Source organism: Scyliorhinus torazame, chromosome 10, assembly GCF_047496885.1.
Source record: "Scyliorhinus torazame isolate Kashiwa2021f chromosome 10, sScyTor2.1, whole genome shotgun sequence".
Classification (NCBI taxonomy): Eukaryota; Metazoa; Chordata; class Chondrichthyes; order Carcharhiniformes; family Scyliorhinidae; genus Scyliorhinus; species Scyliorhinus torazame.
This window is the reverse complement of record NC_092716.1, coordinates 82,447,303-82,460,869: the sequence shown is the minus strand read 5'-3', so window position 1 is coordinate 82,460,869 and position 13,567 is coordinate 82,447,303. Positions and strand designations below refer to the sequence as shown.

The following is a 13,567-nucleotide window of genomic DNA, read 5'->3' as shown; positions in this document are numbered from 1 at the left end:
ACCGACCCACTTGAGCCCTTTCCCTGTAACCCAATAACCCCTCCTAACCTTTTTGGGCACTAAGGGCAATTTAGCATGGCCAATCCACCTAACCTGCACGTCTTTGCACTGTGGGAGGAAACCGGAACACCCGGAGGAAACCCATGCAGACACGGGGAGAACGTGCAGACTCCGCATAGACAGTGACCCAGAGGGAATCGATCCTGGGATCCTGGCGCTGTGAAGCCACAGTGCTATCCACTTGGGCTACCGTGCTGCCCTATCCACTTGTGCTACCGTGCTGCCCTAACATGATTAAAAACCCCACACTACAGATATACTTCACTACCCATTCTGCGCAGAACTTCAGTTTTTATCGAAACCAGTCCAACACCATTCCTAACTTCCACTGGATTCACATTTCCCTATTTTGCCAAGTCATAACATCAAGAGACTGTCAAAAGGTACTTCTCTCAGTTTCCTGAGAAGCCCCAAACCAAATACCAGAAAAAAGACCCGTGCCGGCATTTCTTTCCCTCCCAACCACGTCAGGACCAATCTTCTGGATTCATTAGATTGTCACAGAATGCATCTTTTTGATGAGAGACCGTCCTTCTTCCTGTATTCTGCCTGGTGTTCCATAGAATAGCCACACTTTCCTCTCTGCTGCAGTCCTTGGTTAAATGTATTCAAGGTGGATGGTGAACTGCGAAACATGACACAGGTCCTTTGTTCGTCGGTTTATTCACAGGATTCAGCCTTTCAGATTTCTGCCTCCTAACTGCTATCCCAGCCAAAGAAAGTGTGTTCATAACATTGATTATTTTGAGTTCGTTTTGCCCTCAGTCTGGTGTCAGTAAAATTACCAAGTCGGATTTGTAGGTAAAAATCTATTTTATTCCAAGCAGCTTGCAAGCTAGATCACTCTGATAACAGCAGGACACCAACACAGTTCCTGAGATTCCCAAAGCAAGTGAGTGAAAAACAAAGCACATAGCATCTTATACACATGAACATAGAATCAGGTTTCACACACGACCAAATAAGGTAAGGTAGCAAATATAAGGTTCCCCCCACATTCCTTGACCTGGCCTGAGGCCCCTTTTCCCAGTATCCCCTGCAACAAAGATATGGTCCCAGTGGCTGCCCATCCCCCTCTTCATGCTTTGCGAAATCCCAGTTACAGGCAATTACAGACTGCTACCCATTTTCTCCAGCCTAAGCTAGAGATGTTTAAAAGTCCGCTACCCTAATCCTCTAATCACCTGTATTAGTATCTACTCTGAACTTTGCCTAACTACTTATAGCTACTTATCCCCTTTCTAGTACCTTGCTCTTTTGCTCCACTCCTCATTCCCTCCTTTTATCATTTAATGATAACTATTCCACCTCCTAACCAACATTCCCTTTTGCTAGCTGCTGACAACGGGACACTGGTGGCATTGTGGCAGATACAATGGCCTGACATCTGGGTTACGCCACACCTCCGTTCAGTGCAGGTGGAGAACAGGCATGTTAATTTTCTTTCACCTCTGCCACGGGGGTCTCTATTGGTAGAGAAATGTTTGGGTAGGTATTCCCCCTGATGGTCAAAAAGTGTGCTAACAATTTGCCAGACCAACAACAGTTCTGTTGCTGTCTCGGTCCAAATTTGGATTTTAGTTAGGCATACAATTTCCAATGTCCATTATAAACATCCCCGGGTTAATATCCTGTATCGATGTCTGGTCTGAAAGACTGTCCCGCAATTCATTACGTTCCGTACATAAACAGCTCATCACATTTTTACAGCCACTGGCTCTCCGTCCGGGTTCCTTCTGGTTTGATGGTCGCCAGTAACGGGATGTCATCTTGGTGACTGGTGATGGGCCGAGTCTATCGGCATCATCCGAGCCATAGTCCTCTTACAACACATATTAAGGCATCCAATGATTATACAATATACAATTATAGTAACAAGTATTATCAATCCATGTATCAGGTAAAACCCCATGACCGAGCTATGAGAGCTGACTCTGAGCTGAATCCTGCTTTAGGGTTTATATCCCTCTTCTAGTTGTACTGACTAGCAGATATCCCTGATCCTTGGCATTTGTGTGTACATGTCGTGATTTGTAAACTGTGCACAGAAATCAATTGTAAATTCATCCATCTCGCAGACCAGTGTCGATAGACTCTTTGTATTGTTCTTTCCTCAAGTCCAATCACCGTGAACCATAGCTGTCGCTGCTCAGGGAGGTAACGCAATAGCTATATCCGTGTGTTCCACTACCTCCAAGGCATCTGACTGCTTTGGGGTAGCAGCACCGTAGAAGCTTCCTCATGTCCCTTAGAAACAGCACACAACTCAGTCCATCAGCGACCAAAAAGGTCTTTTGTCCATCACTGGTTTTTTAGAAAGTGCTTTCCGTTTCTCATTAGAATGGTAAATTATGATATCATGTACTATCCACTGATTAACTTGCTTTATTAATTTCAGAAGCTTCAATCGATCCTGTTTCTATTCCCGACTTCTTCACACTAACGTCTAACATTATACTGAGCCATGTAGTCTGCCAGCCCTGGCTTACATGAGACAATAACTCAGTTTTCTTCAAATCCCTTTTATCCATTGTCATTTCCCTTACAGCATGAAGTGTATATTTGCCATTATATATATTTTTTTTGTTTTGTTTTTAACTTTGCAATAACACTACTTGCACATGTAATACTGTCAACTTTTGGGGTTACAACCCAATTGAATCCATACATAACAGTCCCTAACAATTTACAGGACATTTTGTCCGTAATAACTATTACACTCTCCAATGCAATATTGTTTGCTGCATTGGTTACAAATTTCCCGCCGTGGCATCAAGCTGCCAAGATTCTTAAACTATTGTCATTTAGCATGTGAGGGTCCCTCGTCAGTCGCTACTGAGCAACCCTTAGCAACTTCACCGCGTAGTATGCGCCCCGTGGAGACCACAGATCATCCATCAGCTGATGTCCAGTTAGAGATGTCTGACCGGAGGGTTCATTATTCAGTAATAATTTGATATTTTGATTTGTTTCTAACCCATAATGTTTTTCCTCCGGGCTCTGTCATTTAATTCCCTCAAATATGTAGCCAATTGTATCATTAGTTTTCCCCCCCATACTGTCGAAAACATTTTTCTCTGGACTGTTGTTCTTGTTCTTCGTCTGTATTATTTTTGCTTCACCTGAAAACCAAATGAACAGGTCAAAGGCGGAGAGGGCCCTATTTCCTAATTTGTATCTTTCTATTCTTGTTTGGATGTTCCAGAAGTGCCCTCTCCAGGACTTCCGGTTTTCCGTTACGACCATTCTTAAAATTTTTTTTAAAAAAACGAATTTGTTTTCTTGATCATTGACGTACATCATACGATTAAGGCCTGTTAGGCCTCCTCCTCCTATCATTGCACCCCTGAGTGAGACTCGAAGAATCTCAAACTCCTCATCCTTTGCTCTCTCAGTGGTCCAATCAGGTCAAAACTTCCCTGATACATTTCAGGTATCGCTACTGCATTTACTTTAATTTCTTTATTTTTGATTACGACCGGATTTTTATGAAAGTAATTTCCAACCATGACATTGTAACTTTATCATCTGTCCAATCAATGCTGCTAACAGGTTTCAATTCACTGGCATCCCATTCCACTGATTACATAATACTAGTAAGTGCAGTAATCCCCTGACACTCACAACCAAACATTCCTTTTCCCTTGTCCGAGCGGTTTGGGGATATGATCTATCCTGTAGCACGGCATCATTGCAGTGATACAGTCTCTAAACACTGTCAGGCTAATTTTACGTCCCCGGGTCATCCCAACATCTCTTAAACTACGTACTCCCTCACTAATTGGTACCACCCGTTTGTCACTTCTCCACAATCCTGCACATCCTTTCACAATCACTTCGTCGTCAGCTAGGTTTACTCTGCAGTAATTACAATTTGTCATTATCACACCATCCCATGGTCAAAATCTATCTTGTGGTCACAAACGTCAATCATCAGTGTTGCCTGATGTTTCACAAAACAATCATGACAAACTGAATTCCCCCTAGTGGCCATTCATCTCCTAACTTTTTAAAAACTCATTAGACATATCTTCCAATCTATATTGGTCTCTCTGCCTCTCTCTCTGCCTGTCTCTCTGACTCTCTGTCTCTTTCTGTCTCTTTGTCTCCATAATCGAACTAGTCTTCGGACTGCGTTATTCGCCCCTACAGTCCAAGAAGAAAATTTAACTTAACCAATTGTAATTGTACGGAACTGAATTGTCTCTAGAACAGTCCCTCAGCGGTCTTAACTGAATTGTCTCTGCGACATCCCTCAGCCCGTTAAAGACCTTAACCGAACTAACCAATTTTAATTTTCTACCCACGTGCCACTGAATTATCGCTCAATATTCCCTCAGTTTCCAACAGAATTGTCGCTCAATATTCCCTCAGTGCTCTTGACCCTCAGTCGTACCTACATCAACTGAAAATTAATTTTTCTAATCCACCAGACTGACCTTTGATTTCGTCGAGACGATCTTACCCGACCATAGGCGAGTGATCAAATCTGCATCGGACTACGAGACAGAGGAAAACCGACGTGGTCCTTTATCATATACTCACACCGGGGGCCCACTTCCCCTCTCTCCGTCCAAGGCCGGTTTAATTCTGATTTCACGGATAGTCGGGAATTCGCTCTTGAAATCCCACTTCTGACACCAAACGACGATTTCGAGTTCTTTTTGCCCTCAGTCTGGCCTCAGTAAAATTACCAAGTCGAATTTGTAGGTACAAATCTATTTTATTCCAAGCAGCTTGCAAGCTAGACTCACTCTGATAACAACAGGACACCAACACAGTTCCTGAGATTCCCAGAGCAAGTGAGTGAAAAACAAAGCACATAGCATCTTATACACATGAACATAGAATCAAGTTTCACACATGACCAAATAAGGTAAGATAGCAAATATAAGGTTTTCATAGGTTTTCCCCACATTCCTTGACCTGGCCTGAGGCTCCTTTTCCCAGTATCCCCATGCAACAAAGAAATGGTCCCAGTGGCTGCCCATCCCCCTCTTCATGCTTTACGAAATCCCAGTTACAGGCAATTACAGACTGCTACCCATTTTCTCCAGCCTAAGCTAGAGATGTTTAAAAGTCCGCTCTCCTAATCCTCTAATCACCTATATTGATATCTACTCCTAACTTTGCCTAACTACTTATCCCCTTTCTAGTACCTTGCTTTTTTGCTCCATTCCTCAACGTGACCAAACAGGTTGAGTGTGAACCTATAAATCCTTCCAACACACCAATTGCTGGCAGTAAGTGTGGGAGAGGCTACTGGTCATGCTTGATGCGGAATGGCACCCTCAAACTACAAGCCTCTGGTGACAGTTTAGTGCCCTGTTCCAGGAAAACTAGCTATGTAAACAGACTAAAATCTGCCTTAGTGCACCACGAGCTGCGGGAAGGAGAATGGGAATTGGAACTGCTAACCTAGTCACTGCCTCTCTTTATGCAGGGTGGCACGGTAGCACAGTGGGTAGCACTGTTGCTTCACAGCTCTAGGGTCCCAGGTTCGATTCCTGGCTTCGGTCACTGTGGGAATCTGCACGTTCTCCCTGTGTCTGCGTGGGTTTCCTCCGGGTGCTCCGGTTTCCTCCCACATGTCCCGAAAGACGTGCTATTTGGTGAATTGGACATTCTGAATTCTCCCTCTGAGTATCCGAACAGGCGTACAGTACCTTCATTGCAGTGCTAATGTAAGCCTACTTGTGACAATAAAAAGATTATTATTACTCCTTTGAGTGCAAAATAACCATTTAAAATAATTAACAATACCTTAAAGAGGCACTTTAACAGAAAGTCAAAACTTTATTTTACATTAGTTTGATAAGTTCCATTTCATGTTTTTGGGGCTGATAATGCACTGCTGTCCAATTGGAGGCCACAGGAAGGCCTCAAGCATACCAGCGGACGCTGTATGGTCCCTCTCCAGGGACATCTGGGCCCAAACGTCACTGTGGAAGGGGAGCAGACAGTTGGGCCGACTAAACCCCTCAACTGCCCGCTGCCAGGACCTGTTAATGGCCAACTTGGCCACGCTAAGGAGAAGGCTTATCAGGAGGTTCTCCTCTCTCCTGTCCCCCTCCACAGCAGATGTGACTTTCTTTATATATGATCCCAGTCCTTAATCAAATAAGGCCCAAGATCTTTGTATCTTTAATAACATAATCAACAAACCATCAACATCCTTTCTCTCTTTGTGAGACCTCTATTTTTCTGTCAGAAAACTGGGAGACAGAAAATCTACCAATATCAGCCCCAGCTCTTGCCTTTGTTTCGGGTGTGAGCTTTTTGCATCTTGGCTTAAAACTAACAAACTTATAAGTCCTCACATTCGTAACATATAAATCACATCAACTCACATTCTCTCATCACCCCAGTGCTCTCAAGTCAGCATTGGCTCCTGGTTAAGTAAGGCCTCGACTTTAGGAGTTACATTCTTGTTTTTAAATTGCTCTATGGCCTCACTCCACCCCTCCCCCAAAATCATAATCTCATCCAGTCCTAAAATCCTCCGAGATATTTGTGCTCCCCCAATTCTGGCCTCTGGAGCAGGAGCATCACAAATTTCAATCACCCCAACTATGGCGGCCTTGTTTCCAGCTGCCAAGGTGCTAAGCTCTAGAATTCCTGCTCTAAACTCCTCCATCTTTCTTCTTCTCATTATTCATTTCAGATGCTCCTTAAAACCTAATTGCTTTACAAAGCTTTTGGTCATCAGACATAGCATCTTCCTATGTGCCTCAGTGGCTAATTTGGTACGGGTACAACAGCAGCCGGCAGCCCTCTGCAGTTGATGTTGTTATAATATAGAAATGCTATAATTTGCATCAGCACCATCCACTAATGTGCCTGATTGGACCTTGGCAGATCCACACAGAGCATGAATAATATAGCCTACTTCAATAATGAAAATGGGGAACAAATAGAAGTATGATTGTGAATGAATCCTAGACCATGTAACACATCATATCAATATGCCCATTGAGATCTGTTACTTCATTTCTTCACTCTGCATTTCAAATCAATACCCAAACTATACAAATAAAAGCAAAATACTGCAGATGCTGGAAAGTTGAATTAAAAACAGATATGCTGGAAAGACTCAGCAGGTCCGACAGCATCTGTGGTGAGAGAAACAGAAATAAAATTTCAAATCTAATATGGCTTTTCTTTGGAACTGAAGCCAAACTAGACATCCCATTACAGGCTTTTCTGATCATACAAAAGTATTAGTAGTACTGGACACCTATCACAGCACTTGGGGGAAAATACTCCATCCCTCGCACTGCCACATTTACCTTGATGGGAACATTTATGAAATAAATTAAACTTCCCTATATTGTAAGAAAAATCTCTCTACCTTGCACTGTTTTGTACTGTATTGCAGCATAAGCTAAGAGAAGAACGTGAAGCCAAACGGACGCAGTTGGACACCAGACATGAGTACGTTTTTGATATTGTGGCAACCTGTGTCCATCTGGAAAGGTCCGATGTTGAAGATGCTATCCTGGATGGGGTTCAAGTAAGTTTTCTTTGCATATAAATTTTATTTAGTTGTATTCAGGAGATTGATCTCAAAATTATGTAACATGTGAGATTACAGCATAGACAGTATTTGTTGCAGACACAATATTAAGATAGATTGCGTGACTTGGCAGAGGAAAATATGTAACTGACTAGGATGGTATAAGTTGGTTATCATGACTATTTAAAACAAGTAGGTCAGGGCTACACATGGCCCATGGTGGGAATTTAGCAGTGTTATTGTTTATGAGTTCAGAATTTGTGTGATTCAATATTAGATCAATCTGAACTGTTAAATTATGAGCATATAAATTAAAAAATATATTTAGCATAATGAATCACTTTTAAGCAACTAATTACATTTATTTAGATAACATCTATTAGTTAACTTTATTCTGAGCACTGAGATCAGATTACAAGCTCCAAATCATTCCTGTGTCTTTTAATTAACATCTTTGAATTTTTGTGGTATTTTTAAAATATCTATTGACAGCACATTGTCATCCAATGGGTAGCAAATATGTTAACCATTGAGTTTGAGGCAGGGTATAACTTACACCAGGATTTATTACATTCAGAAGACACATACTCATATACTTTATGGTATAGGCCAGAGGGACAGGATATGATAGAAGTGGGTTCCCAGGTGATGTACCGTCCAAAAGAATCGAACAACTGGAGGGATGCAACAATAGTCGGATGGACAGGGAAATCTACAGGAAAATATAACAATTGAATGTCCAGGAATCATGGGAAAGGAGTAAGGGTCGTGGACGAGGAGAATGCTGTGCGTAAATAGAAAATAAGAAAGCATAGCTCAAGGTCCAGTAATGGATTGGGTGATGAGTCCCTGTTGAGGAAATGCTTACATATGGTGAAAAATGGCTCAGATCGGGCATACAGGGGACCTAAAAGTAGTAGCCCGGAAAGACTTTAACAGGCAAGTCGAGGTTGCAGTCTGACGAGACAACACAGTGGATTGGAAAATGCAGAACCATCCCGACAAACTAATAGAAGTAGAAGTCCTTATGACTGAGACGTTTTCGTAGCTTCCAACAAATTAGAAGATAAAGCCATATCATAGACTCATAGAATCATAGAATCCCTACAGTGCAGAAGGAGGCCAATCACCCCAGTGAGCCTGCACCAGCCCTTGGAAAGAGCACCCTATTTAAGCCCACACCTCCACCCTATCCCCGAAACCCTACCTAACCTTTTGGACACTAAGGAGCAATTCAGCATGGCCAATCCACCTAACCTGCATAACTTTGGATTGTGGGAGGAAACTGGAGCACCCTGAGGAAACCCACGCAGACACGGGGAGAAAGTGCAAACTTCACACAGAGAGACACCCAAAATCGGAATTGAACCTGGGTCCCTAGTGCTGTAAGGCAGCAGTGCTAACCATTGCGCCACCGTGCCGCCCGTGGGAGGCTCAACAGAAAGGGTTCGAAAGTTGGAGAGAGTTGATGTGTTTTCATAGATTCCAGACAGGGGCCGGCCAATATTACCACATAGATAGATCGGCACAGAAAAGATCCTACAGGATGGCACTTATAAACTACTTTTGTGGCCCCAAGTTTTGAAGAATGCTTAGGAGATCAAAAGGTCAGGGAGCACTCGCCTACAGCAGGGAAGTAATTTTTAAAAATTTGGTCCTTTTAGCAACATTTTCTTGTGACTGTCAGTCTCTCGAAGAGACATTAAAGGGGGGAATCATGTGATGAAGGCGTGGGAATAACACCGTTTCTGTGGGCTCTGTCCTGCTCATCCTTTAGTTCTCTCATGTTTCCATGGCACATACAACCTAATCTGGGGGTGAATATTCAATCATCTGTACCTCGAAGATTTTTGTCAAAAAAATGCTGAGGAACCCTAAAAGAATTTCCAAGAAAATGGAGCAGTCGGATGCTACTAGGTGGAACTGACTGCTCAATATGGTGACCTGATCCTCAAGCCGACTCTTGGTCCGGCTCTTTCGAAGGCATTACAAATGATGATGTGGAGATGCCAGCGTTGGACAGCGTTCTCCAAGGCGGCCTTCAGGACGCGCGACAACGCAGAATCGCCGAGCAGAAACTTATAGCCAAGTTCCGCACACATGAGTGCGGCCTCAACCGGGACCTGGGATTCATGTCGCATTACATTCATCCCCCACCATCTGGCCTGCAAAATCCTACCAACTGTCCTGGCTTGACACAATTCACACCTCTTTAACCTGGGGTTACTCCATCTCTGGATCTGTAAAGATTTAATCACCTGCTAATGCTCGCATTCCAAGCATTGTTTGGCATCTTTGAATTTGTCTATATATATGTTTCTGGAACATACCTCTTCATTCACCTGAGGAAGGAGCAGCGCTCCGAAAGCTAGTGACATCGAAACAAACCTGTTGGACTTTAACCTGGTGTTGTAAGACTTCGTACTGATTACAAATGATGATTGCGAACATCATTAAAGTCATTGATGAAAAACCCGACCTATGGCACAGAATATTAGTGCTATGAGACTGAGCTGCAAAATATCAATAAGAACCTCGATGAAATGGAGGAGACTATCCTGACTGTCGCGAATGCAACTTCCTCAGCTGGAACCCGCCTGCAATCCATGGAAAAGCAGCTTCATGGCATGCCAGAGATCCTGGAGGACCCTCCATTATTGGTGTAAAATATATACATTTCGTAATCATGTTTCTAAATTCTGCAGTGCCATTTTTCTTATTAACAATCGAAGATGTCACACGGACATTAGATCTGTGGGGTGGTCATGAGTTTCAAGTTGTAATATTCCATGTTAAGGAATTTTGTCCTGCGTTTCAATAACTGTTAAAGGTTCATAAAAGTTTGAAATTATTGGGATTCAGAAATCAGGAACATTGACAGACTGGTAGCAGCATTGAACTTTATTTTGGTCATTGCCAAAGTCTGATTTCTCTTGGAAGTCTTCATTGATTTTTGGTTCCAATCGCAGACCTGTTTTATTTTGCTAAGAGGCGTGTCACTGTCCTCGGTGACGGATGGTTATACCTGCAGTGAACAAGGACACTGCTTATCTCCGCAGTACGCGTTTGAAGCAGATAATTTGTGTTTGGACAACTTAATGATAGTAATGTCCACTTTTAAAATAAATGACTCTAAATCGGAAAAGAAAAGAAATCTTGGAGGACCTGGAGAACCAAGTCCAAAAGAAAAATGTCCGGGTCGTTGGTCTGCCAGAAGGAATGCTCCTTCTCAAATTGGAGAGCTGGCTGCCACATTTCTTCAGCTAGATATGACAGCTGGCAGTATTCAGTTGGAAAGGTAACACCGTATCTTGTCTCTGAGGCCTAGGGCCAATCAACGTGCCGGCCCATAATTGTCTGTTTTCATAACATCGGAGATCGGCAGAGAGTGTTGGCGGCGGCGAAGCATGGTGGCACCTGGCTCTACGAGGTGGGTGAGGGTCTCTTACTATTAAGACTTCTCGGTAGCGAAGTAGCTCATTCAATTAAGTGAGAAAGCGACTCAAGGCTGCTGGGGTGAATTATGCCCTATTGTGCCTCGCTGAGGGTATCCAACAATTCCGTAAAGACATTTGACAATCCGGCTAAGGCGTTGAATTATGTGAACTCCATGGAAAGCAACACCTTGGAGTAACATTCTGCAACTCAATGTAAAATCCGGACTCTTTCCATGTTAAAATGCTTCTTATCTGATCGTATGTTGTTATTTATCATGTTAGCAGGGATATGTTAAAGGTTAAGCCCTATATTGAATGTTTTATCCTTAAGAATCTCTATTTATTATAGATGGAAAACACACTTCAGTATCCTTCTAGTTAAGGGGTGCACTGTGTAGATGGTATGATGTGTGATAATTATCCATCTCTTCTTTTTATCCGTAATTTATAATAGTAATCCATACTTTAAGGTCTCTGTCATGATATTCAAACACACATCACAACACACACATCATGATAGACAGACCAACAGACCAATCAGCACAGATAACACGACAACCAATCACAGACAAGAGCAGACACAGTATAAGACAAGAAACACGACACCTGCTGGCCAGTCCATCTGGAGACAGGACAAGGCCAGGACCTCATTAACAAGACACTCACACAGTCACCACGTGCTGAGTACCAAGTCAGATGTGTAAATACCTAGTTGGAATAAAACTGCGTTGTACCAATCGCAACTGTGTTGGTTCGTCTGTACCTCAGAGCACCCAACACCACATGGTACCAGTGAGTGAATCGATACTTACCGGCAAATCTGCTATCCTGAGCCACGGACACCCACAACAAACCGCAGCCGTTGCAAGTCGCTGGGAACCTGGGCACCAATTGGAAGCTCTTCAAGCAGCGATTCGAACTGTTCATGCGAGCCAACGAAAATCAGGGCGCCTCGGATGAAACAAAGATTGCCATGCTCCTCACTACCGCAGGTCAGCACGTCATCGATGTATACAACTCCTTGGTGTTCGCGGAAGGCGAGAACAAATGTAAATATGACACGGTCCTCCTCAAGCTCGACCAGCACTTCATCGTTGAGGTCAATGAAAGCTTTGAGAGGTATATCTTTCAGCAGCACCTACAAGGTAAGGATGAGCTCTTTCAGCCCTTCCTGATGCACCTCCGCATACTCGCGCAGTCCTGTGGTTACGGCACCACCTCAGAGTCCATGATCCGGGACCAGATCGTTTTTGGCGTTGCCTCCAGTGGCCTACGCCAGCAGCTTCTAAAAATTAAAGGCCTGACCTTAGCATCTGCAGTTGAAGCCCGTGTCCTGCATGAAAATACGACCAGCCGCTATGCCCAATTTCAGGCGACCGAATCGGCACGGAGGGGGTCCCAAGCGATTGAATCGGCATGCCAGGCCGCCCACGAGGCCGAACGCATCCAGGCAATCGAGTTTCTCCCGGCCCGCGGCCCGGACGAGGGCGGCCGTTTTGCGCGCTTATTGAGGCCTCCCGCGTTTGTGCGCGCCAAAACCTACGTCAACACTGAGGGACGTGCTGCGCAGGGGCGCCCGACGCAAGACCGAACTGCGCATGCGCAGTGGCGTAACGAACGCCATGACGTGCAGCAACTGTGGAGCTGCACATTTAAAAGGGCAATGTCCTGCAAAAACCCGACAATGCCTACGCTGTGGCAAGATGGGCCACTACGCTGCCTACTGTCGAGCGGCTCAACCTGTGGATCTTCCACATCTCCGACCACCTCGCAGACACGTGCGGACCATCCAGCCTCCACATCACGACATCCAAACCGACGACACAGATGACCAAGATGCCTTCCGGGTTGCGGTCATTGATGTGAACCGGGTCAACACCATCAATCCGGCCGATGAATGGAGTGCCACCCTGACGGTCAACCGATCGCCGATCACTTTCCGCCTGGACACTGGCGCCTCCGCCAACCTCATAGCATGGTCAGCATTCTATGCCATGAAGGTCAGACCACCAATCCAGCCATCCCGCTGCAAGATGGTCGACTACAACGGGAACGTTATCCCGGCCATGGGATCCTGCCAGCTCCAGGTGACACAAAACACACACGGCCACACTCTCGTTCGAGATAGTTGGCTCATCGAAGGACTCCCTGCTGGGCACACAGGCATGTAAGGCTCTCCACCTTGTGCAACAAATTCTCTCTCTCTCTCCAGGCGGCACGTCTGACTTCCCAGATGCAGAGTTCAACGCACAACTCCAATCGCTCCTCGCCCACAACCAGGAGGCATTCGAAGGCATGGGAACACTGCCATACACCTACCGAAGTCGCCTCAAACCGGACGCCATCCCGGTCGTTCACGCACCTCGCAGGGTTCCTGCGCCACTTAAAGACCGCTTCAAGCTGCAGCTGCAGGATCTCCAGGACCAAGGGGTCCTATCCAGGGTCACGGAGCCCACGCCATGGGTCAGCTCCATGGTGTGTGTCAAGAAGCCCTCTGGCGAGCTCCGCATCTGCATAGACCCCAAAGACCTCAATAATAACATTATGCGGGAAC

At 44.7% G+C, this 13,567-nt stretch overlaps 1 protein-coding gene across 1 annotated transcript in view; it reads left to right on the top strand.

Moving 5' to 3' along the window:
* The first annotated feature begins 6,632 nt into the window (after positions 1-6,632).
* Positions 6,633-13,567, top strand: part of LOC140430228 (dynein axonemal heavy chain 5-like) — a 502,949-nt gene continuing 496,014 nt past the window's right edge. The window contains exons 1-2 of the mRNA XM_072517658.1: positions 6,633-6,659; positions 7,439-7,573. Of these exons, the coding sequence (XP_072373759.1) occupies positions 6,633-6,659; positions 7,439-7,573 (162 nt within the window). The remainder of the gene's footprint in view (positions 6,660-7,438; positions 7,574-13,567) is intronic.